Source organism: Schistocerca serialis, chromosome 10 (assembly GCF_023864345.2).
Source record: "Schistocerca serialis cubense isolate TAMUIC-IGC-003099 chromosome 10, iqSchSeri2.2, whole genome shotgun sequence".
Taxonomy (NCBI): Eukaryota; Metazoa; Arthropoda; class Insecta; order Orthoptera; family Acrididae; genus Schistocerca; species Schistocerca serialis.
The window spans coordinates 116857139-116884701 of record NC_064647.1 but is presented as its reverse complement, the minus strand read 5'-3'; the positions used below and the strand labels follow the sequence as shown (position 1 = coordinate 116884701).

The 27563-nt window shown below is 41.8% G+C and overlaps 1 protein-coding gene across 2 annotated transcripts in view; it reads left to right on the top strand.

Annotated features, from left to right (window-relative positions):
- LOC126425310 (probable 4-coumarate--CoA ligase 1) overlaps window positions 1-27563 on the top strand; it is a 531967-nt gene that overhangs the window by 409566 nt on the left and 94838 nt on the right. For both annotated transcript variants that reach the window (XR_007576280.1, XM_050088290.1), the window contains exons 5-6: window positions 4872-5046; window positions 16000-16178. Coding sequence is in view for 1 of the 2 variants with exons in the window: in XM_050088290.1 (XP_049944247.1) it covers window positions 4872-5046; window positions 16000-16178 (354 nt within the window). In the remaining variant the exon portion in view is untranslated. The remainder of the gene's footprint in view (window positions 1-4871; window positions 5047-15999; window positions 16179-27563) is intronic.

The following is a 27563-nucleotide window of genomic DNA, read 5'->3' as shown; positions in this document are numbered from 1 at the left end:
TTGCTTATTGTATCTGTGACACTCTTCCATCTTTTTTCTGATAATACAAAATGAGCTGATCTCTGAACTTTTTGTCTGTCCCCTGTCAATTCTATCTGCCAAAGATCCCATATTGGATAGCAATACTCCAGAAGAAGATGGACAAACAAAGCATAGGCAGTCTATTTCAGTAGATTTGTTGCATCTTCTATGTGTTCTGCCACTAAGAAGCACTTGTGCGAAACTGAGCTCAAAATTTTCTCACACGATACCATGAACAAATCATGAATCCAGGTATTTCTTGACTACTGAATAGCATGACTGGATTTGTGGGATTGCATGTTATTTTAGATGGAGAGTCATCAGCAGATGTAATGATGATAATAATAATAATAATAATAATGATAATAATATTTATTCTTTCATTGACAATTTTGTGTACAACAGTATGGCCAAACCATTAGAAAGAGATATACGGAATGTACTGAATGCAGATAAATGTGCACATGCAACCCCCCCCCTCCCCCCCCCCCCACACACACACACACACAAAAACTACTCCACCTACACCACACTGCACATGTAAATTCACTTGCACAATTATTGTTACTCATTGCCAAGATCGTTTCTGCTGTGTCTAGACAAGACAGCCTAGACACAATGAGAGGAAGCCGAAAGGCACGCACTAAGTTAAAGCAGGATGGCGTGAGGTCTGAAACAGGATACATAATGAATGCTATAAAGAAAAGTACGTAGCTTCTGGAATACTTAACTTTAATCCATCCTTTTGGTACATCTGTAGATTGTGGCGATACAAGTGAGACTCTTTAGATACATGCAATGTTACTAATGGCGCCTTGCTAGGTCGTAGCCATTGAGTTAGCTGAAGGCTATTCTAACTATCTGCTCGGCAAAGGAGCGAGGCTTCTTCAGTGTAGTCGCTAGCTACGTCATCCGTACAACTGGGGCGATGGGGCGAGTGCTAGTCCGTATCTCGAAACCTGCCTTGTGGTGGCGCTCGGTCTGCAATCACACAGTGGCGACACGCGGGTCTGACATGTACTAATGGACCACGGCCGATTTAAAGCTACCACCTAGCAATTGTGGTGTCTGGCGGTGACACCACAGTTTCAACACCTTTCCAGTGCCCGACTGCTCAAAACAATCGAAATTGAGACTGAGAAGGACCTACGGGTATGTCTCTTAAAAGTGTATTGATACTTGTGCTGTTCTCATTCTGTGTTAATGATATGCCAGACAATAATATTAATAGTAACCTCAGGCTTTCTGCAGATAATGCAGTTATCTACAGAGAAGAACTGACTGAAAAAATTGCAAAAACATCCAATCAGAACTTTATAAGATTGAAATTTTCAAAAATGTAAAATTTTGTACTTCATAAAGAGCAAACACGTAGTGTGGCGTGACTAAAATGTCGGTCGGCATCACGGCAGGGTGCGGATCGAGAGGCTGGGCCCGGCCAGATGGAGGTGGTGAGCTCAGAGAGACAGAGCTGCTGGACACGGCCATCACGGGTTGGCCTGCTAGTGGTTGGGCAGCATCTTAAATATATGACTAGTGGAAAGATATCTGCAAGATGCCAAGTGGGAATACGAGTCACAGATGCAATATAGTGCCCACGACTGCACTGCTACTGTCGTCAATGCGTGGGCTGCCGGTGGCGAGGTTGGCACCTCTGGTAGCACCGACTAGAGACTGGTCTGCTGACAGGGGTGCTTATGTTGTCAGTTGCATTGTCGCCATATGTGTGGCTCACGTGTTAGTCGGCGTACGAACTGCCTGCCGGGTGTACCGTCTCTGGCGGAAGCGGAAGGTGCCTGTGGCGCTGCAGCACGACCACCTGCCGATCACAGGTGGTGTGCCACTGGCTATAGAGAGAGGTGAGTGGCCAGATACAGTTTCCCTTCCCCTCAAGCAAAAGCTGGTAGAACCATCTCGATATCCTGCATCCCTTCACCTCTGTGGGAGAGACAGTGGTGCCAATCGAGAGACAGAGGTTGTAGTGTGTCTGTGGAAGAAAGTTGTCATGGAGTGTGTCTGAAAAGGAAAGAAGAATGCAGGATAGTTGATGTGATGAGGTGCAGCCTGGCACACATCAGCCGGTGGCTCGAAGCGGTCGACAGACGAGTGACTGCAGAACCGGGGAAGACCGGCAGGTGGTGACGGTGCGTGACGGTGGCGAACCCCCGGCCGATGGGCTGCGTCTGGTAGGGTGTCCCGTCCAGAAGGAGATGTGGATCTCACACCGAAGAGGGAGCAGCTACATCTGCCCGAAGAAGACGGACGAGTCCACGAGAGACGTCACCGGTGCGACGGTGCTGAGGGGCTGTCAGAGTGTCGACAGCCAGTGGGAGGCGGGTCTCGACTGAGGTTAGCCGACAGAGGCGCAGTGGCCGAGAGTCCTGTGAGGCAGTGATCACTGGAAGGAAAGTGCAAAGAGGCTGAATGAAAAAAGGAAGACATCGTCCCCAGAAGGTGGAGACGGGATCCACCAGTGGTGGGAGTGCCGTGGGCACTGAGGATGTGACGATGGGGAAGAACGGTCGGAAATTCTGGGAAGATGTGCGTAACAGCCCAGAATGCACAGTGTGCATAAAATCACGTGAACAGAAAGGACCGGGAGTGAGTCCTCGTGTGATGCAAAAGACACCGTACAAAGTAAGCCGTGTGCTGAGGCTCGAGTATCGAATGATATGAAGCCCTGATGGAACGTGAAAAGATATCACAGTAAATGATGCACACATAGGAGCTCAAGAAGATGGCAAGAAGTTAGACAGTAGATGGTACACACGGGAGAATAATGTGATTTACACTGCACGAATGCAAAGAAAGAAGCGAGGAAACTACCACATTGTCATACGGCACCCAGAAGTGCAGCACCACCCTAATGAGGAAGGTCAGCTGTGGCTGCATCTTCCCAGTGAATGCACAATGCGGTAGGAGCAGAGCTGAGCCGAGCCATGGGCAGGCTACGTTTGGTGGGACCACTTTGGCAAAGTCAGAGCACCAGAGAAAATGATGAAAAACAGAACCCATAAGTGAGGAGGGCACAGAGTGCTGCAGCTAGCTCAGGAGAAGGGTAGCAGCCAGACGGGACATGGTGGCATCTAGATCTGGTTGCTGTCACACCAGATGACTTCACCAGGAATGCTCACTTTATCTTTATCATCAGCTTTTGTGTCCTGCGGTGGTAGACATGTGTGCAGTGATTGATGGTTAGCAGGTAATGCTAGTTAATAGTTTACAACATTATGAAAAGGAAAGTTGCTCTCACCATATAGCGGAGATGCTGTTGCAGATAGGCACAACAAAAAGAATCTCACAATTAAAGCTTTTGGCAGTTAAGGCCTTTGTCAACAATAGACAACACACACACACACACACACACACACACACACACACACACACACACACACACACACACACACGCAAATGCAACTAGCACACAGAACTGCAGTCTCAGGCTACTGAAACCACACTGTGAGTAGCAGCACCAGTGCATGATGGGAGTGACAACTGGGTGGGGGTAAGGAGGAGGCTGTGGTGGGGAAGGGGGGTAGTATGTGGGGGGGGGGGGGGGGGGGTTGGACAGAGAAGTGCTGCAGGTTAGACAGAGGGCAGGGGAGAGGTGGTGGGGGAGAGGTGGTGGGGAAGAGGTGGGGGAGGAGTGTAGGGGGAGGGGGAGAGGGGGAGGGGGAGTGGGGGGGAGAAGAGGGGGGGAGAAATAAAAAGATTGTGTCTGATGGAGGAATGACGGCTGTGTGGTGCTGGAATGGGAACAGGGAAGGGGCTGGATGGGTGTGGACAGTGACTAACGAAGGTTGAGGCCAGGAAGGCCAGTCGTGGCTGCATCTGCCTGGTGAAGGCGCAGTGCGGTAGGAGCAGAGTCGGAACATGACAACATTCTGATCACAAGTGTTGCAACAGGTGTTGTAGTGACAGGTGAATGACCAGGATATAATACTCATTACCAGTTCTTTTTACTGACACAATTACAAACATTGCCAAGTCCTTGTTTAATTATTTGTAATTTAACAATTTCTTCATTTACTAAGGGTTTCAACATTTTCCTACATAACTCTGAACTTCTAGTATTATATTAATTTTACTGTAAATATAGTTTCCCACACAATTTTCATTTTTTGGGGACAGTTTTAAGATTTAAGTGACACGAATAGTGAACTGCCTTTGCATTATTGGTTGAATTGTTAGTGCAGTAAATTACTGTATTCACATTTTAAATGCGGGAAATTCTCTGAAAAAAAAATCAAAACAGAATTACCCATGTAAAACTAAAATAATGCAAAGAATGAAGAGATAAATTACAAATATGAAATTTGCCTACATATTGGGTTGGACATTAGTGTCATGTATCGTGTTCTACTATATTACTTGATAATGATAATTACATCATACAAGAAAAAGTGTGTACCTCCATTTTTATGCACAGAATTGTTCAATATCAGCTCCAAAGTGATCAAACATAAATAAATGATCATTCTTGTTGTAACTGCGTTGTGAAAGTAAATGTCATCATTAACAAGAAACATGTGAAGGTTCTGCCTTCATCTACAACTAACCATTAAACACACACAGTGAAATGACAATAACAAAATTCGCCAAGATATTCAATTCAATTTTTTGGTCTGTATATAACATCCATGCTGCATTTGAAAAAGAGTGTACTCACAAATAATACATATTAGTGCTAATTGTTCAGTCAACCTCATACATGGTATACTGTAGGTATTACTTATTTATTACATTAGTTACTAATCAAATGCATAATTACTTTTGTGAGAGATCATAGCTTTCAAATGAAACTGAACCATAAATGGAGTAACTGCAGCATTTTGTTTTTGATTTTGCAGCCAACTATGATGTTTGTCGTTCCATCGTTACTGTTGTTCCTGGCAACACACCCGATGGTGAAACCGGAGCACCTGGCCAGCCTGAAGATGATAATGAGTGGTGCGGCTCCGGCCAAGGAGAGCCTCATCCAGAAGTTCCTCGACAAGGCCGGCCACGACGTCTTCGTTGGTCAAGGTTAGCAGTTCACAGTTTTACACCACAAAGAATATTTCTCACTACCTGAAATGGTTAATGAGGCTATATGCTCACTCCATTTGATGTAAGAGGTGGCTTTAACATCCTCATAAATACACTACTGACCAGTAAAATTGCAAGACCAGGATGGTTAGCAAATAGCTAAATTTTAGTTGCTCTGTGTACACTATATAATGGAATGAATAGCTGACGAAATTTGTAGCTGATTTGGAAGTACACAGTGTGTGAAGTTTTGTGGATTGATCCTCCACCTCTGACAGCAACAACAGCTCTATCTTGGCTTAGCTCTGAGTCAAACTGAGCTCGAATGACACGTACATATATGTCATTCCATGGTGATTCAGTTCTGTGCCAGAGTTCATAAAGTGTAGTGGGCGGCAAGAGGTGGCGTGCCAGTCTCTCGGCAACCCGTGACCGGATGTTTTCAGTGGGTGCAAGACCTGGAGAACATGCTGACCGTGGCAACAGTTGAACACCATCTGCATAAAGACAGGTCAGGACAACATGAGAACATGTTATCTTATGGTAGTTTGCTGCAAGATAATGTCACAGAGACCTTGAACCTAGGGCACAGCCATTGACCCAGCATGTTAGAAATGTAGCAGCCACTGTTCAAATTATCAGCTATGTGAGCAATAGGTGACTGTGTTACATACCTAGTGGTATTCTGTACCATCACACCTGGGGCTGGATCTGTATTAAAGTGATGAATGCAGTTTGGAAACATTTTTCTCCTCAGAGCCTTGACATGTGGATCTGTTTATTGTGATTTTGTTCACAGAACAGAGGCGTGTCTGAAAAGATCGTACGGAGCCACTCTTGTGTCGTCGTTGCTGTCTGACATACCACTGCCGACATGCCTCTCTTTGCTGTTGTGTCGAGGGTGGCACAATAATTGTCACAGTGCTGACAGGCTGTTATGCTGCAGGTGTCATCACCCTGTCTGTGTGGATATTTGTCCTGTTGTAAGCAAGCCCATTTCCTGGCGCAAGTAATGTGACATTGCTGTACAATCCTGCATGGACATGCAAGCAGTATATCTGTCCCCCCTGGGGCACTAGTTATATGGACCTGATGACAGCCCACGTGGCAATGAGTAAGGTTCTCCTGAACCCAGTGACTCCATATTCACAAGACAGTCACGAGATCCCAACAAATGTGAACAGCAGTATTGCAGAATAATAAAAAGCTGTCACAATAGGCTAAAATGAGCTGCTGTCAAGTTCTGCCATGTGCTGCTTGACATTTCTCCTTCTTACATAAGGCATAATATAGTCTTTTCATAATTAAAATGTGATTTCTGAATGAGAAACCCACTGCACAATCTTTCCTTATATATAGACTACAGATGGTGTCTTCCTATATACTTCTCACAGTTGCACCAATATGCTAATCATTTACATATCTAGGCTTCTGGTACACTTCATGGCAGCTTAATATTTGTTACATGATGCCATCATGGTGCTGCAGTTTTAATGACCAACACTGTAAATCACAGACAAATAAATTCATGAATATATGTATGAATGCCAAAAACATTTTTCTCAAGAAATTTAAACGTGTTCTCTATTTAATTTTTTGTTAATTGTTGAGAATGATGAACAATAACAGACATAGCAAAATCTTTATAAACTGACATCCCCCTTGCCCGTAGCCTTGTGACCATCATTCTTCTGATAAAAACCTACAACCCCTTTCCTAATCCTCCTAGCCAACCACATCCTGACCCTTGGTTATTTCACTTTTGAAGGCCAAATTTGCAAACAACTCTGTGTCACTGTCATGGGTACTCACATGGCACCATCTTATGCCAGCTTATTTATGGCCCATCTGGATGAATCCTTCCTATCCAGTCAAAACCTGAAATGGCTTGTTTGGTTCAGACTCTCTGATGACATTTTCATAATCTGGACTCATGGCAGGGACAATCTTTGCTCCTTCCTCTGTAGCTGTTGGTCTCTACCTCTCAGATAGCTTGGCTCCATAGATATATTCATTCATTTCAAGTGCACCAGCCACAAACAACACATCCAATTTGACATATATCATCTGCCCCATGTTAAAAAGGCCTCTCTCATACAGCCTAGTCACTTGCGGGCATTGTATTTGCAGTGGACAGCAGGAGTTGTCAAAATATACCCATAACCTTAACTGAGCCTTTATTGAGGGACAGTATCCTACCCAGCTCCTCCCTAAGCATTCTGACGCCAGTAAACCTGTCAATGAGCAACCAAACAGCACTCCTATTCGCCCAATATCACTCTGGCTTTGAAAAGCTCAACCACATCCTGTACCAGAGGTTTAACAAACCTCTCATCATGCCCCCAAAGTAGGGTTCCACTGCCCACCCAACTTACAGAATATCATTGGATATCCTTATTCCAATCATGCACCCCCTGGGTCATTGTCTTGTGGCTGACCCAGGTGCAAGATCTGTCTCATACATCCACCAACCACCTTCTCCCACAGTCCAGTCATAAGCATTTCCTACTCAATAAAGCCCAGGGCTACATGTTAAGCAGCTGTGTTATAAATCAGCTGTGCTACAATTACCGTACAGCATTCTATGTGGGCATGACAAGTAACCAACTGTTGACTCCCACAAATGGGCAATGCCCAATTGTGGCGAACCACAAACTTGACCGTCCAGTTGCCAAACATGCTGTGCACCTCATTAATAATGACTACGCAGCCACTTCACTACATGGACCATTAGGATACTCCCTTCCCGCACCAGTTTCTCTGCACTACACAGGTGGAAATTGTCTCTCCAACATATCCTGCACCCTCACAATCCCCCTGGCTTAAACCTCTGCTATCGTGCTTCCCACTGCCTTACCTTACTTTTTCCCTTCTCTCTTCTGTACACACCACACCACTACTATGCCAACCAGGTTGTGTACCGCCTTCTCTCACCATTCTTCCTCCCCTCTCCCCATCCACATGCACTCACCCCCCCCCCCTCTCTCTCTCTCTCTGTCTGTCTCCCCCCCCCCCCCCCGCTCTTGCACTCTCCCCCATCCCCACCCCCATCTCTACACTGGATCCCACTTTTCTCCACCTGTCCCCCTTACTCTATCACCTCCTTGTCTCTCTCTTTAGCACCACCTTCCTCTCCTCCTTTCCTCCCCTCCCACCCCCTCTCCCTCTCTCTATTCCTTATATTCTATACCTTCTGAATTCCTTTCATCTTGTTGTGCAAATGCTAAGTCATCTAGCAAAAGACCTCCCCATATTACCATGTAACCCCCTATTTGTCTCATGTATCTTACTGCTCTCCTCCATCTGCCCAAGAAACTGCTTTCAATAATCAACTTTCAGTAATCAGTCTTGCCACTACTGTGGGTGTGTGCATTGGAGTGTCTGTGTGGTTCTGTGTGTGTATATGTGTGCACTTGCCACAAAAAGAGCAAGAGCTCAAAAGCTAGTTTTAATTAGTTCTCTATTACATGTTTCCATGCACCATGCACCAGTCCTCTTAGGTAAGTCACTGCATTCCCTGATTTTACGTAACAGTTATTCAAAGTCAGGTAAGATCTGCATCCATGCTGAGTTGTGCAATGCAATCTCAATTCAATCCTTGAATAAGCTGTTATGAACTTAGATTGCTCTTATAAATTTCTCAGTTTCTACCAATAAAAATTTCAAGACTAGAACAAATGTCCTTTTTCTTTGTTTCACACAATGGTACCACAGGAGGCAGGCAGAAAAATTCTGTTTATCTCATGTAATGGCCAGTGATTCAGCAAGTCTCATTGTGCCCATGTATTTTCTTAAGACACTGTCAAAATGGAAGAAGATTTGTCATGTCATACCTAGAAACTTGTAGGGCGGAACTGGCCTAACAGTGTAAATGACATTTTTGACTGGAATAGGGATAAAATAGAAACTGAGGCTAAACTCATTTATTGGCACTTTTTTGGCTTCTTATTATTGACTTTGTGAGTGATGTAGGAATTGCCACTAACTTTTAACACAGGTTCAGGCTTCCTACCCTGTTTCTCCTTCTCATTTTCTGGAGAACTGTAAGCTTGGGCATCAGTTTCACAGAACACAGAAATTTGAGTGGAACAACAAACTGAAAGAACAGCAGACTGCACTCCAGTGAGACGCTGGCTTTGTACATGAGCTGTCAGTAATGCTGGAGTGCTTATAACACTTTGATGTGCAATTAGTCTGGACATATAGGTGGTACCATATGTTGGTTCCACAAAGAGATACAAGGGATATGAGTTTCTACTTGAATCAAATATGAGGTGTGGCTATGAAGACTATAAAATTATGGGACTGGTGAAGGCTTCTCAGTCAAATGTGGCATATCTGGAGTCTGTAGACAAATCTTTGTAGCTACGGCCTTCATTTGTATAAGAGTTATTATTTTGTTTTGCTCATAAAAGGTAAGTGTAGTAATAGAGCAACAAATTGCCATGAAGTTTCACATGAAACTTTGAAAAACTGCTACTGAAATCTTTCTTTTACTGTTAGTAAAGACTGTTTATCCCATATGTGAGTTTGTCAGTAGTTCAAGCATTTTCAAGATGACTCACATGCAGAACCCTCATCAACATCAAAAACATATGAAAGTATTGGAAAAGTAGGTAATCTGATTCACTCTGACCTCTGGATGAGTAATCAATCAAGTGCTAAAGCTGTAGGAATTGACAAAGAGTGCACAAGGCAAATTTTATGCAAAAATTTAAGATGAGGAAAATTTGTGCAAAACTAGTGCTAAAAATTCTGACAATTGAACAAAAAGAAGCCCACAAAAATGTTTGTATTGACACTTTGAATACCATTCAAAATGATGCTAGCTTCTTGGAAAAAATGAAAACAAATGAAAAATCTTCATTTTTCACTTATGATGCTAGCTTCTTGGAAAACATGAAAACAAGTGATAAATTTTCATTTTTCACTTATGATCAAGAAACTAAGTGCCAATCCATGCAATGGAAGGGCCCAACTTCACTGAGAGCAAAAAAATCTCAAACGAATAAATCAAGATTCAAAGTGACGATGATTGTTTTTTTCGATATTCGTGGAACTTTGCATCTTCACCAGATTTGTAAAGGTCAGATTATTAATCAGCATTGGGCTATCTTGAGGTTATTGCTCAACTCCATGAGAAAATAAGATAAAATGGGCCAAATTGTGTAAGAACAGGTTGTGGACTCTGCACCAAGATAATGCTCTGGCTCATGCCGCATTGTCTGTTAAGAGGTTTCTAGCAAAATACAGCATTCCAGTGTTATTCACCTGGCCTAGCACCATATGACTTTTATCTATTCTGTAGGGTCAAATGTGTATTTAAAGAAACAATATTTCAGCCCGTTGAACCAATAAGTGAAAAAGTGGCACACATCGTCAAGGAGTTCACAGAGGAGGACTTAGAGCACTGTCTCTATCAATGAAATATTCACATGGAGTGGTATTGGGATAGAGGAGGAGAGTATATTGAGGATGAAATATATGTATGTTTTTGAAATTAAATGTTTTAATGCAATCCACATTATTTTATAGCCACACCTTGTATACTGACGAGCCAAAACATTACGACTTCCTGCTTGACAGCATGTTGGTCCACCTGTAGAAAGCAATACAGCAGTGATTTTTTATAGCATAGATTTGACAAGATTTTAGCAGGTTTTGAGAGGCATGTGCAGCAGATGTCTGTGCACAGATCAAATAATTCACACAAATTACAGGCTGGTGCCTTGTGGGTGTGGAGCTGGTGTCCAGCAGCATCTCAGATGTATTCCTTCAGATTCAGATCAGGCATTTTTGGTGGCTAAGACATCAAATGGAGTTAGCTATCACACAGAGTTATCCTGTTGGAAGGTGTCATTGCTGTCAGGGAAGATACCAAGCATGAAGGGACACATGTGATCTGTAATAATGTTCACGTAGTCCACAGGAAACATGGAGTATTTTGTTACTACAAGAGGTCTCATGGAAGCCCAGATGAATGTCTCTCATAGCATAATACTGTCCCAATTGGCCTGCATCTGTATCACAGAGTATGTTTCCTAGCCTTTGAAGTAGCCATTCATGACCATCAGCCTTGTGTAACAAGTAAAATGATTTATCCAAACCAGGTGACAAATTGCCATTGATTGACAGTCTAATCTTAATGATCCTGTGTCCACTGCAGTCACAACTGACAATGTCATTGGGTCAACAGGGGAACATGTAGAGCATTGACAATCTGCACTGAAAAGTGTGTTCTGAAGCATTCATTCCTGCACCAGCATTGTACTCTGTCATCACGCCTGCCGCAGATTGCCATTTAACTTTCTTTACAGAGTGGGTAAGCCCCCAACCTCCAAGTTCTGTGATGAGGGGTAGACATTCGGCACCTTATTGCCTTTCTGTGGTTTCAGCATCCTTAAATTACTGTCCATAGGTTCTCATGACAGTAATAGGCAAGCAGTTGACCAGCTCCAATTCTGAGATGATCATTTCCCCAGGCAAGCAGCCTTTGTCAAAGTTGCTTACAGGATGCAACCAAAAAGTAGCAGGGCAGGTTTTTTCACAAATTAATTTATTGCACATATCAGTACAGATCCTTAATAGTCTTTGAAGTAGGACCCTCGTGCTTTGACACACCAAGTATAAGGTGTTTACCGATCCACCTACACCTTTTGGAAGTTGCTGACCGGTATGCAGCTGATAGTCTCAGACATCTTTGTCAGTGTCAAAACATTATCCCTTCACGTCCAGTTTCAGGTGAGGGAAGAGAAAGAAGTCTGGTGAAACCACATCTAAGCTGTAGGGAGGGTGAGGCAATGTGACAGTGCCATACTGAGACATCTGCTCTCGCAGAAAGGCATAGTGTGGCAGAGAGCATTGTTGTGGGGGAGCTTCCAGGAATGAGCAATGTCTGGTCACACGTGCTTGACTCATTTTTACAATCTCTTGAGCACTTCCACATAAAACTGTGCATTCACAGTTTGCCCAGGGAGTATGAACTTCTTGTGAGTGATGCCACAATGATCAAAAAAGACCAGAAGCATGGTTTACACTCTGGACTTGCTCATCCAGGCCTTCTTTGGGCTTGGGCACATGTTGTTGTGCCATCCCGAACTTTGGCGTTTTGTCTCCAGGTCATATTGGAAGCCCCCAAGTTTCATCCCTGGTAAGCTCATTATTGAAGGTTTGTGTGACAGCTTTTACAAATTGGAAGCAAAACTTCGCAGCGTAGTGCTGTTTGAGATTCTGTTCCATGCTGCATGTGATGACACTACTTCACAGTGATTCACAGGAAACATTGTCCCACCTTCTCCAGGCCTCATCACCACACACCAGGTAGTCAGCCTCCCCTCTGTTGATTCGTCTGGCCTACAGAAAATCAGTCCTACTAGTTTTTGATCATATGCAGTATATCTGTCAGTTTTCTCATTTTCAGAATGTATCATCACTAGAATGATTCCTCATTCATCTTTGTTCCACTTACATATTTTACTCCTCATTTCACACCTTGCAACAGCACCAGCTGATGGATGTGCACAAAACCAAATGTTTAGACAGTGCATTGACTTTCCTTGAGTGGTATCACAATGATGGTGATAATTTCTTAAGCCAAATTGTTACGGGCAATGAAACATGGGTGGCCTGCGTCACACCAGAATCAAAGCAACAGTCAATGGAAGTTGAGCAAGGGCATTATTTTGCTGCAAGACAATGCCGGTCTGCATGTGGCGAATCAGACCAAAGATCTCATCACATCTTTTCGATGGGAAACTCTAGATCATCCTCCATACAGCCCTGATCTTGTGCCCTGTGACTGCCATCCATTCCTGCACTTGAAGAAACACCTGGGTGGTCAGCATCTTCAAGACGATGACGAAGTCAAAAACAGTGGTGATGCACTGGTTAACAAGTCAGGTGGCAGACTTCTATGAGGAGGGTATTCAAAAACTAGTACAACATTATGACAAGTGCCTCAATATTGACAGAACTTATGTAAAAAAGTAGATTAAGGTACAGGCTTTCATGTAAAAATAAAATTATTGAGATATCTTAGCACTTTTTTTTAATTTCAAAATGGTACTTACTTAAAAAACACACCTCATATTCACAATTTCCTTGGTCACATTGAATTTACTGATGACAGTTTACTGGTTTCACCTCTTATGAATCATTATCAAAACTAATAGAGTAAAACAGAGAAAATACGAAATTACTATTAAATAATACCAAGTATCTTGTTACAAAAGTAACACATTGATTAGTCACCTAATGCCCATATCTTTGTAGATTGACATCAACTGCTATGCCTGCTTATGTCTTGTACTTATAAAATGGAACTATTGTGTCCATAGAGGGTGACAGAATGCTCAGCTCACATGTCCCAGTTGGACATTTCAATTTTTTGTGTATTTTTTTAAAAAACTATAATGAAGCAGTTATTTTTAACATTTTTAAATATAGTCATGCACAAACTAAGATAAATGATTTCTGGAACCTTGACGACCACTCATCCAATAAAACAAAAAGAATATGGTTATTCACTATTGCTATTAGGAACTATATAAAATTATAAAAAGCCAAGGAACCAGTAGTAAAAACTGTGATTATGAAAGACACACAATAATTTTCCTAGCAAAGGATCCTAAAAGGGCCTAATGGCTATAAGAAAACAGAATTCACAAACATATTCAACAAGACTGAAAGAAAAAATAAAGTGAGTAAAGACAAGAAACTGAATATGTTGACATGACTGTCAGTGGATAAATTTCACAGTTAATCTAAAGCTGTTTTAGCTAACATCAGAACTGGTTTTCAAATTAACAACACTTTCAAAATGTGATATTGTCATGAAAGACCTCAGAAGCATGACAAACTTTACATTCAGGTGTCTATAAAATTAACTGTAATGCCTTCAACAGCTTCCTATATAGGGGAAACTAGGTGTAATTTTAAAATTCAATACAAGGAACACATCTATTCACAGAATACAATTGTATTTGGTGAACATATGATGATAAAAACATCACTCAGAGATGAACTTGGCATGAAACACGCAAATTTATTTCACAGATCTGCCTTGATCACACAAACTTTTACACTTCACTATTACCGGTTTCAGCTACTGCCATCTTCAGATCATAAAATATTCTGATGTAGTATCAACATCAAACTAAACATCTAGGTACATAGTAAGTGCTCACTTACTATGTACCCAAATGTTTAGTTTGATGTTGGTACTACATCAGAATATTTTATGATCTGAAGATGGCAGTAGCCAATACAAGTAATAGTGAAGTGTAAAAGTTTGTGTGATCAAGATAGACATGTAAAATAAAGTGCCAAAAATATGATCACGGACTGACTCATTTTCAGATTTTATGTCTTCAATTGATAAGCAGGCAAATTTTGCACATTGCAATGAGCAAATTGAATTTAATCAGAACTTTTTAAAATATTTTTGAATAGTTGATTTTGTGGTAATATCTTGTACCCAGTGTGTTTGACACAGTGTCTCTTCAAATGATGGTTGTCTATGACCAATTTAAATCCATAAGACTGATAATTTAATCAACAGGGACATAGGCTTCCAAATGACCAAAATATGGGAGACAATATTAAGCTCTGTTATAGCAGAGCATGACATCCTGATGCAAGATGTGACAGAGACAGTGGGAGGAAGGCAAGTAAGACACTTTCCCCTCCCCACCCTGCTACTGCAGCTGCACAGCGCTCACCACCATGAACAAATGGGGCTGTTGAGGTACAAATTCCGGGCCAGCAGTTATAAATACTGCTAGCACAGAGCAGACACATCATTCCATCAGCACCATCTGATAATGGCAGAACGGTTGTTTACCAAAATATTGTGGACCTTCAGTGATTGGATCCAGCAGTACACTCAAGAACCTGGAAGACAGCATATATGCCAAGAAACCCTGAGACCACATACTGATAATCATTTTAATACAGTCTGGACATTAACATTTTATGACAGCTTTGTCCTGTCAATTAATACTTTGTCCACATTCCTGAGGGTTCTCATTCTTCATAGGATCCAGAACATGAATGGATTAGTGATTAGAATTTTGAGAACACACTACTATCTCTCTTTGTTAGTAAATCTCACCCAAAAGTTTCTAGAAATCTAAATATTACATTCTAAATATTTCTCTGACTAGCATGTTTCCCTAATAAAAATATGCATTTTTGGGTATAGATAACCTAATGGCTATAAACAAGCACTGAATTTTTGAAGTGCCTACAATCCAAAATTTTGAGTAAGTGTGTGATAACATTTTTGAGTAATACTGTGCCCCAAAATAAAAAATTTGGAAAACGGTGAGATGTTCTTTATGTAGTATAGAAACAGGGTTGTAATCAGCTGTGTGTAAATGGCTCTCTGAAGAATAATATTTAGAAAATTACAGCTTAACAAAAAGATTAGGATATTTTATGTAAATGTAGTATGTGTGGGTAGCTATGAAGTTATTACTGTCATCTAAAAAACTAGAGTTTTGTAACTAATTTTGTGTAGTTTTCAGGTACGTGTCTGTAGATATGACACACACTGAAATTCCCATGCCACCATATCGTAGCACACTGCCACAGGAGCAAAAATAAAATCGTGCTGTGCCATTTTACCCCTCTCTTAGTGTGCTAAAGTATGGTGACATGTGGATTCCAGTGCATATCATGTCTATAAAAGAACCTGCAAACAACAAAAAATTAAGTACACAACTCTATTTTTTTTTAGGTGACCATAAAAACTTTATACCTACCCCTTGTGTGTATCAAGCACGTAATAAAAATAAATAAAATAAAAATAAAAAACAGTTTTATGTTAAGGGTCATATAAGAGCAAGTGTAGCAGTTCCACTTTGCTACATTTCATCCTTAACTTGTTCATTATTTACAAACCACTGAAGACCTTCCAAGGCCAAGTTTATGATGTTGCTCACATTCCAGGCTTTGGGATGACTGAATCGTCTCCTGTGGTGACCGTGATGCCCCTGGACAGGCCCACCAGCAAGTATGACAGCTGTGGCCAACTGGCCCCTGGTACGAAGGCTCGCATCGTCTCGCTGAAGGACGGCACCGACCAGGGTCCTGGAGAAACTGGCGAGCTCCTCATAAAGGGTCCACAGGTGAGGCACACTTCTGTAACAGTTGCACCAATTTCTGGCAGTGACTGTCTAGACAAATGGGTAAAAGTGCACTTTATTTATTTAAAACAATGAAAACTCCAGGTTGGCATTCTAGTCCAAGCTGTCAGAGAGGGTAGTCATGCGTGTGTGAAGAGTGCTTGTTTGTGTGAATGAATGTGTGTTTGCTTTTGTTGCCGAAGAATGCTTTGGCTGAAAACTGTGTGTAAGAGTCTTTTCATCATGCCTGTCTACAACTCAGGGTGTCATCCTTATGGTGAGTAGCAGTCTATCTTTTCCTTTGCCGGCCGGGGTGGCAGAGCGGTTCTAGGCGCTACAGTCTAGAACCGCATGACCGCTATAGTTGCAGGTTCCAATCCTGCCTTGGGCATGGATGTGTGTGATGTCCTTAGGTTAGTTAGGTTTAAGTAGTTCTAAGTTCTAGGGGACTGATGACCTCAGAAGTTAAGTCCCATAGTGCTCAGAGCCATTTTTATCTTTTCCTTTATTTATTGTAGATTCTTATTCCATAGATCCAATAGCAAGTAGTGGAACATGTCGAAACATGTATTTTATTAAATGGGTGTAATTTATATTACATTAATTTACAAATAAGCCATTTTCAATTACACACAAAAATAAAAAGGGGCCTAATTATGACTTATAGAACATAATTAAGAGATCACATAAAGATACAGCTTGATTTATCTGCTACAAAAGACTAGTTATATGTGTTGTAGAACATAAAATGATAGTTTTTATATAATACACACAGTTAACACAGAAACATCAAACTCATATGCATGGGAGTGGTCTATTTGTCTGTTAAAAAACTCATCTAGAGAATAAAAAGTTTCAGGCAAAAACTCTTTTAATTTACTGTCAAATAATTTACTACAGTATGAATACTACAAAATTAAGTGAAAGTATCTGTGCAAGGTCAGCATCTTCCTTTTGATGTGTGGAAACAGATACAAAATGAGCATAGCTGCACGTTTGAATAGCTTTAAACTTGTTTTCTAACAACTTCCCAGTGTCGACCTCAATTCTTTGAACTACCACTGAGTTAATAAATCATTGCACATGGATTTAGAATGAAATACAAAAACAAAAAAAGATTTCTTAAGCATACTCGCGAGTATGCCTTGCTGTTCCAGTAGTTGGTAATTAGACACACTTATTCTCTCACATGTGTTATTCGTAAAGTTAAAAGGAGAGGGTATGGCAGGCCAGTATTTATTTACTGGAGGCTAAATTCTACTTCTGCGAATAGGCAAGACAGAAGTAGAAAAAAATTAGACCTTCAAGTTTAATAACAAAAATAATGTAGTGGCCTTCAACACCACTCACACTCTTAGTGGACCACACCTGAATTGACCAAGATAAGTAAAAATTGAGTATTTTTATGCTGCACATTCTGAAACTGCACATACTTAAATTCAACAACAAAAGTAAAAAAATGGAAAGTCCGTGAAGGAATAAGAACAATCTGGAAAGGATAGACTCCTACACACTCCATACAGGAGCTCTTGAGTCACAGACAGAAATGTTGAAAAAGACTGCTAAAATATACACTGAGGCAACAAAAGACATGCTGTAGCAATATGCACAACCACAGGTGGTGGTAGTATCACATACGCAAGGTATAAAAGGGCACTACATTCACAAAGCTGTCATTTGTACTCAGGTAATTCATGTGAGAAGTTTTCCGATGGGATTACGGTCTCACGGCAGAAATTGACAGGCTTTGAACATGGAGTGGTAATTGGAGCTAGACGCATGGGACATTCTAATTTGGAAATCATTAGGCAATTCAATATTCTGAGATTAACAGTGTCGAGAGTGTACCAAGAATACTACATTTCAGGCATTACCTCTCAACACTGACAATGCAGTGGCCAATGGCCTTTACTTAATGACTGAGAGCAGGGGGATTTGCTTAGAGTTGTCAGTGCTAACAGACGTCTGACACTGAATTAAATAACCACAGAAATCAATGTGGACCAAGCGAGGTGGCACAGTGGTTAGCACACTGGACTCGCATTCGGGAGGATGACAGTTCAATCCCGCATCCAGCCATCCTGATTTAGGATTTCCGTGATTTCCCTAAATCGCTCCAGGCAGATGCTGGGATGGTTCCTTTGAAATGACACGGCTGACTTCCTTCCCGAATCCGATGAGACCGATGACCTCGCTGTATGGTCTCCTCCCCCAAACAACCCAACCCAACCCAAATCAATGTGAGGTGTACAATGAATGTAACCCTTAGTACAGTGTGGCAAAATTTGGCATTAACGGACTATGGCAGCAGATGACTGATCGAGTGCCTTCTCTGACTTCACAACACCACCTACAGTGCCTCTCCTGGGCTTGTGACCATTTTGGTTGCACCCTAGACAACTGGAAAACTGTGGCTCAGTCAGACAAGTCCCATTTTCAGTCGGGAAGAGCTGACGGTAGGGTTCTGGCGCCACACTAACCCCACAAAGCCGTAGACGGAAGTTGTCGATGAGGCACTGTACGAGCTGGTGGTGGCTCCACAATGGTGTGGATTGTGTTTACTCAGAATGGACTAGGCCCTCTTGTCGAATTGAACCAATCGTCGACTGGCGTGATTATGTTTGGGTAATTGGAGACCGTTTTCAGCCATTCGTGGACTTCCAGTTCCCAAATAACAATGAAATTTCTGTGGATGACAGCTGTGTGTGATTGATGTGAAAAACATTCTGGACAATTTGAGTGAACAATTTGGCCATCCAAACAGCCCAGCATGAATCCCATCGAATATTTGTGGGACATAATCGAGAGGTCAGTTTGTGCACAAAATCCTGCTCTGGCAACACTTTCACAGTTATGCTGTTAGGCAGCATGGATCAGTATTTCTGCAGGGGACTTCTGACAACTTGTTGAGTCCATGGTACAATGAGCTGTTGCAACACTGGCCCAAAGGACAATATTAGGAGGTATCCCACGATTTTTGTCATGTCAGTGTATAAGCTCTCAGACACAGATTTTCCTCTGAAGTAGAAAACACAAACATATACTCACAAGTACTGTTGTAACTGTGACCAGGACGGTCACAGGGTAGCACTGACGGAAGGCGTGGCAGGATCCGCGGAGAGGCTCGCAAACAACGACACAACGGAAAAGGATGGACACGACCAATGTAGGACAGAATGAATATGATGAGACTGACAACAGAGTCACAAGGAAACAAATTTGTATACAAACCAAGAAGAAAGCAGTCTAGCGCAAGCGAGGTGTAAACTGACGTAAGCGAGATTAGACTGACTGGCTGAGCGAGTGGCCGGCGCTTAAGTCGCTCTCGAGGGCGCCGCTATCGGCCACTGGGACCACGTGTTCCAGTGTGGCACCCCCACACTAAAAGCGGGCCAGGAGGCGAGTGCCGCCACAGCTTGCGGCGCAATAGTGTAGAGACCTCTATGGGTCTTTGACGTCCATGACGTCTGGTGCGGATTCAAATTCTGCGGCGCGCGGTACCAGAAGTACAACTCTTACATATCTCACCACTGTCCCCTGGCACTAAAGCCCAAAAGCATCTGTTATCAGATGCAGTCACAGTCACAGACGAGCCTCATGATCGGGAGACAGTCACCACTGTGTTTTCTACTTTGGTAGGAGGACTTTGTCCAAAAGTTTAAGTATTTAAGCAGTCTTTTTCATTGTGCCTGTCTGCAACTGAACACCTACTGTAATGATCTGTTATAGGAAAAATGAATGTATATGACTTATACACTAAACAATGGAAAATCCTGGATGGAATGTAAGAATATTATGAAAAGGATAGTTGCTACTCACCATATAGTGGAGATGCTGAGTCGCAGATAGGCATAACAGAATGACTATCGGAAAGTGAGCTTTTGCCGACAAGGCCTTTGTCAAAAATAGACAACACACACTCACGTGCAAACGCAGCTCCACACACACACCCACAGTCTCAGGCAGCTCGAGCCGGACTGCAAGCAGCAGTGCATGATGAGAGAGGCAACTGGGTGGGAGTAGGGAGGCTGGGATGGGGAAAGGGGTGGGATAGCAAGGTAGGGATGGCAGATGGTAAAGTGGTGCTGGGAGCGTACACAGTGTGGTGGAGAGAAGGGCAGCTAGGTGCAGTTAGGAGGTATAGACAGAGCACAGGGGAGAGGGGAGAAGGGGGATTAGCAGAAAAGAAGTAAACGGACTGAGACTGTTGGTGGAACAGAGAGCTGTGTAGTGCTGGAATGGGAACAGGGAAGGGGCTAGATGTGTAAGGATAGCAATGAACAAAGGCTGAAGCCAGGAAGGTTACTGTAACATAGGATATACTGCAGGGAGACTTCCCATCTGCATAATTCAGAAAAGCTGATGTTGTTGGCAAGGATCCAGATGGGACAGACTGTGAAGCAGTAATTGAAATAAAGAATGTTATGTTGGGTGACATGTTCAGCAATGGGATGGTCCAGTTGTTTCTTGGCCACAGTGGTTATTCATGCGGACAGACAGCTTGTGATTATTATTTCCATGTAGAATGGAGAACAGTGGTCGCAGCTTAACTTGTGGATCAATGACTGGTTTGACAGATAGCCCTGCCTTTGTTGGGATATGTGATATTTGTAACCGGACTGAAGTAGGTGGTGGTGGGAGAATGTATTGGTAGGTCTTGCATTTAGGTCTATTACAGAGATATGAGCCATGAGGTAAGGGAATGGGAGCAGAGGTTGTGTAAGGATGGACGAAGATACTGTGTAGGTATGGTGGGTGGCAGAATACCACTGTGGGAGGGGTGGGAAGGATAGTGGATAGCAAATTTCTCATTTCTGGGGATGACAAGAGGTAGTCGAAACCCTGGTAAAAAATGTAATTCATTTGCTCCAGTCTGGGTGGTACTTAGTCACAAGGGGAATGCTTCTTTGTGGTTGGATGGTGGGACTTTGGGCGGTTTTGAGTGACTGGAAATATAAAGCATAGGAGATCTGTTTTTGTACAAAATTTGTAGAGTAATTACAATCTGTAAAGACCTATATTTTGCGAGGGACCGCTCGTTAATACAGATGTGACAGCAGTGGGTCATTAGGCTGTATAGAAGGGACTGCCTGGTATGGATTTGGTGGCGTAGCTAGTGGTTGGAGGTTTAATATGGACAGAGGTACTGATTTAGCCATCTTTGAGCTGCAAGGCAACATCAAGGAAGGTGGCTTGTTGGGTTGAGTAGGACCAGTCAAGTGAATGGGGGAGAAGGTGTTGAGGTTCTGGAGGAATGTGGACAGGGTGTCCTCACCATCAATCCAGATCACGAAGATGTCATCAATGAATCTGAACTGGGTGAGGGGTTTGGAATTAAGGGTATTTTTGACAGAATCCTGTAGTTAGCCCATGAATAAGTTGGCATAGGAAGATGCCATGCAGTGCCCATAGCCTTACCCCAGATTTGTTTGTAGATAATGCTTTGAAAAGAGAAATAATTGTGGGTGAGGATATAGTTGACCATGGTGATTAGGAAGGTGTTGTTGGTTTGGAATCTGTCAGGCATTGGGAAAGGTAGTGCTGAATAGCTGTAAGGCCATGGGCTTTAGGAATGTTAGTGTAAAAGAGGTGTGATGTACAGGGAACCATGTGGTAAAGGAACAGGAACTGTGGAGAGTTGGTGGAGGAAATGGTTGGTATCTTTTACACAGGAGGGTAGGTTGTGGGTAATAGGCTGAAGGTGTTTGTCTACAAGAGCAGAGATTCTCTTAACTGGCCACAATGGGGCATCCTGAGTGGTTGGGTTTATGGACTTTAGGAAGTGTGTTGAAGGTATGGGTGTGGTGAGTGGAAGGGATGAGGAGAGACGGACTCGAGGGAGACATTCTGGGCTGGGCCTAAGGATTTGAAGAGAGACTGAAGATCCTGCTGGAATTCTGGAATGGGGCCATTATGGAAGGGTTTGTAGGTGGGTGAATCTGACAGCTGGTGAAGTCCTTCTGCCAGGTAATCCTTGTGGTTCAAAACAATGGTGGTGGAGCCTTTGTCAACAGGTAGGTTTATAAGGTGATGATCAGTTTTTAGATGGTGGATTGTGGTTCTTTCTGCAGATGTAAGGTTAGTTTGGATGTTGAGGGATTTGGGGAATGATGGTGAGGAAAGGTTCAGGGTTAAGAAATTCTGGTAAGCTAACAGGGGGTGATTTGGGGGCAGTGGTGGTGGATCACGCTTGGATAGAGGAGTGAACTGAGTCAGGCAGGGTTCATCATTGGTCTTTGGTTGAGTCTGATTGTTAGGGTTGGTGGCGAAAAAGTGTTTCCACTGTGGGGACTGGGAGAAGGAGAGAAGATCTTTAACAAATCCTGCATTATTGAATTTGGGAGTGGGGGCTAAAGGTGAGACCTTTGAAAAGGCCTGATACTTTTGCAGAGCTAAGGCTTTTGGAGGAAAGGTTCACGACTGTGTTTAGGGTCTGTTTAGGTTCTGAATTATGTGTGGTTGTGGGAGGGCATTCTGGAGTGTGGGGTAAATTAGCAGGTGTCAGCTATGAGGGATGTGGGAGAGGCTTCGAGGTTGCTGTAAATGTGGTGGACAGTGGCAATCCAAGGTGGGAGTAGAAAGTGAGCAGGATGGAGAGTCTTTTGAGGTGGGATTGTGCATGTTGCTCTAGTTCCTGGAGAGCAGGTATTCTGAGGAGGTTTGGGCCTGATTGATTTGGTTTTGCAGGACTGTTGATGAGGGCTAAGGATTGGTGAAATCTGAATAGATGGAGGTCATTGTGGAAGGAAGGTTTGCAGTCGGAGATGGGTAATTTAATGATAAGGTCACTTAGAGGGATTACATGAGCCAAGTAACAACTCAGGAACAGTATGTGGGACTGTGTTCTGACTAGGAATAAGGAAACTTTTCTGTATTGACAAAGATGGAAGGAGCAAGGATCCATGATGGTGGAAAAAGCACATAAAAATATGTAAATAACATAAAATTATGTGTGAAAAAAATTGAAAAAATACTCTGGGACACCTGGGAAAAATCACAAAAAGGTTGAAATGGATCAAATAAGGGGAAACAAAATTAAATCTGAGGGAGTAGGTTGATAATGAAAAGTGAAAACCAAGTGAAATTGGACACATTAGAAAGTTTTAAGTGATAATTTGTCCTAAAAACGTAAGGAGTTCCTCTGCAGAAATGATTTCACTGTAAATTTTTAATTTTCTTTGCTACCTGTTAGACGTTTTATATTGTTAGGCAATTAATCAAAGATTTTTTGGATCACATTTTCCATCTTGCTGAAGAATGGGGGTATCAGGTAAAAGCAATGTATAGGACACAGGGAAAATAAAAATATATACAAATTATACAGAAAAGAAGCAAATGCTCTGAAACCTGATTCAGGAGACAAGCACTTGTAAGAAGGCAAATTAATATAACTATGGAAAAATTCAAAATATAATGCAATGATGATGTGTTGATGCAGTGATAAAAAAATACAAATCCTGCTGCATTAAACATTAAATGCATATTGCAAATTCCTGTAATGAGTAATGCTCCACCATTGTTAAACACTCATGAACTGCAAACATACATAAATTCCACAGACAATTGTGTATTTTTTAAAGGTACCACCACAAACAGCAATGCGACATTCAGTGGTTTGTTGTTAAAAATAAGAAATACATTTTGGCTGAATGGCATTATCGATCACAAAAACTGAAATCCTTTATTTTACAGATCAATTTTGGTCACTGTGTGACTATCTTCAGTGCTAACTGTTCAAACCTTGTAGGCCCATATCATAATAACACAACATTTCCTATGAGGTGTAACATGCACTGTGATGATTACTTCCAGCAGATATCTTCACTGTTACTGCATACAATAATTTTGGAATTACAGAAGATCCTATCTTGTCTAGACAAGAAATTGCAGAAGAACCAATCTTTTATAGACAAGATATGCCCTTCATAATTTCTGAATTATTGTATGCATTAAAACTGAAGATATCTGTTGGAAGTAATCATCACAGTACATATTGCACCTCACAGAAAATGTTGTGTTATTTTGATATGGGCATACAAGTTTCAAATAGTTAGCACTGAAGAAGGTCACACAGTGACCGAAATCAGTCTGTCAAATAGAGGATTTCAATCTTTATGACTGATGCTGCCATTTGTCCAAAATACACTGACAGTAGCATAGTTGTCATGCACACAGTTCCCAATGGAATTGAACATAAAAAAACATAAGCAATTTACAAACACAGATCTCAGAAGTATTGCTTACTAAATACCTCCCACTGAATGAAATATTTATTTCTTAATACTTTGCATCTATAGCTGTACTCCACAAGCCACCTTACAGTGTGTGTGGCAGAGGGTACTTTGGGTATCACAATTTTTTCTCCCTTTTCCTCTTCCAGTTGAGAATGGTTTGTAGGAAGAAAGATAGGAGATAAGCCTCTGTCTGAGCTCAAATCTCTGTAAATTTAGCTTCAAGATCTTTTTGCAAGACACACATAGGAAGAAGCAATATATTCATTGAATCTTCTAGGAACATATGTGCTCTGAACTTTACCAGTAAACCACACCATGATGCAGAATGCCTCTATTGCAGTGACTGCCTTTGGAATTGGCTGAGCATATCCATAATGGTTTTGCACTTACTAAATGATTCCGTAGTTAAACAAACTTCTCTTCTTTGCATCTTCTCTATTTCCTCTATCAATGCTATCTGGTATGGTTCCCATATTGATGAGCAATATTTAGGTATATGTTGAACAAGGGTTTTGGAAACCACTTCCTTTGTAGATGAACTGCATTTCATGAGGATTCTTTTAGTGAATCTCAGCCTGGCACCTACCTTACCTGTAATTATGTAATCATACAATAATGTGTCTTTCTACCTTTTTATGCACTCTACATTACATTTTTTTATGTTGAAAATTAACTGCCAATCCCAGCAGTAAGCACCAATCCTCTGTTGGTCTTCCCACTTTTTGCTACAAGTTGCTTTTTGTACAACAGCTTCTTCCTGAAAAATCCTGATCTATATATTTTTTGTGAAAAGTAATGGTCCTATAACACTCCCTTGGGATACACCAAAAGTTAATTTTATGACTCAAGATTTCTCTCTGCTAAGAATGACATGCTGTGTTCTGTTTGTTAGAAACTTTTAAATCCAACTACATTGCTGATCTGGTATTCTGTGCACTTATATTTTGTTCATTAGGTTTCAGCAAGGAACTGAACTGAACACTTTCTGAAAGTAAAAGAACACGACATCAAGTTGGGTTCTGGTATAAATTGATTTGTAGATCTCATGGATGAAAAGAGTGAGCTGGGTTTCGTACAATCATTGTTTTCGGAACCCATATTGATTCTTACAGTGGAGATTTTTCAGTGTGAAGAAATGTCATAACATACAAACATAAAAAATATTTCAAAATTCTACATCCGATCAACATCAGAGATATAGGCATGTAGTTTTGTGCATCTGTTTAATGATTCTTCTTGAAAATGGGAATGACCTGACCTTTTTCCAATCATTTTGAATGCTTCAGTCCTCTGTTGGTTCTGTACCTCAATATAGTCAATTTCTACATTTGGTTTTTAATAGTTCTTATTGCTAATAATAAAAATCAATTTCAGCTCAACTATTATGTACATAATCACAGTACAAGATACAAAAATAATTTTCATATACATTTTCTCTCCTTGTCTAGGTTCAAAGTATGGTTATGTATTCTGGTGTTAAGGTGTTCAACAAGCACGCACATAAACTTAAAGCAAGAAATTGTGAATCGCCTACAGATTAGCATCAAAATCAAACATTCCTCATTAGTTGCTCTTACCCAAGTTATACGAATGTTTGGATTTGAGGGGTGGAAAGCTCTGTTAGCTGCATGGCAATTAGCAGTGTTCACTGAAAGCTACATGACAAGTAGTAATGTTTTGTAAAAATATGTGTGTAGTTATGGCTGTAGGTAATTATTTTCTTTGAAACATACTGTTGCACTTAAATAAATATTAATCTAAAACAGCAACCATCTAATACAGCTAAAGAAGAAGTAGCTTTGATCAAAGTGACACCTTTTTTCTAATTTATGTGCTGTATGCATGCACGGAGCAAGCTGGTGCAGTGGTTAGCACACTGGACTCGCATTGTGGAGGACATTGGTTCAAACCCGTGTCCGACCATCCTGATTTAGGTTTTCGATGATTTTCCTAAATTTCTTCAGGCAAATGCCAGGACAGTTCCTTTGAAAGGGCACGACTGACTTCCTTCTCTAATCTCATGGGACTGATGACCTCACTGTTCAGTCCCCTCCACTGAACTGACCAACCAGCTATAAGCAAGCATAACATTAAGCTGTATAATGATAGTTTATTTTCATCTCTCCATTGTTGTCAGTGGAAGCATCACAGAAGCACAAACCTGCATTGCATTTACTACGTGATAAATTACAAACTTCCTCATACTGTACTTCATTGATATATCCACACAACATACATAATAAATTATGGAATACACATTCCATCATGTGAACCTAGGAAACCAGTCACATCTTCACTGAAGACCCAAAGAAATTGGTACACCTGCCTAATATCACGTAAGGCCTCCACGAGTGTGCAGAAGGGCCGCAACATGACGTGGCATGAACTTGACTAATGTCTGAAGTAGTGCTGTAGGGAATTGACACCATGAATCCTGCAGGACTGTCCATAAATCCATAAGAGTATGATGGGATGGAGATCTCTTCTGAACAGCACGTTGCAGGGCAACACAGATATGCTCAATAATATTCATGTCTGGGGAGTTTGGTGGCCAGCAGAAGTGTTTAAACTCAGAAGAGTCTTCCTGGAGCCATCCTGGATGTGTGGGCATGTCACATTGTCCTGCTGGAATTGCTGAAGTCCATCGGAATGCACAATGGACATGAATGGATGAAGGTGATCAGACAGGATGCTTACATAAGTGTTACCTGTCAGAGTCATATCTAGATGTATCAGGGGTTCCATACCACTCCAACTGCACACACCCCACACCACTAAAGAGCCTCCACCAGCTTGAACAGCCCCTGCTCACATGCAGGGTCCATGGATTCATGAGGTTTTCTCCATAACCATACACGCCGATCCACTCAATACAGTTTGAAACGAGACTCATCCGATCAGGCAACATGTTTCCAGTCATCTACAGTCCAATGTCAGTGTTGGCATGCCCAGGCAAGGCATAAAGCTTTGTGTCATGCAGTCATCAAGGGTACACAAGTGCACCTTCGGCTCCGAAAGCCCATATTGATGATGTTTTGTTGAATGGTTTGCGAGCTGACACTTGTTTATGGTCCAGCATTGAAATCTGCAGCAATCTACAGAAAGGTTGCACTTCTATCATGTTGAACAATTCTCTTCAGTCATTGTTGGTCCC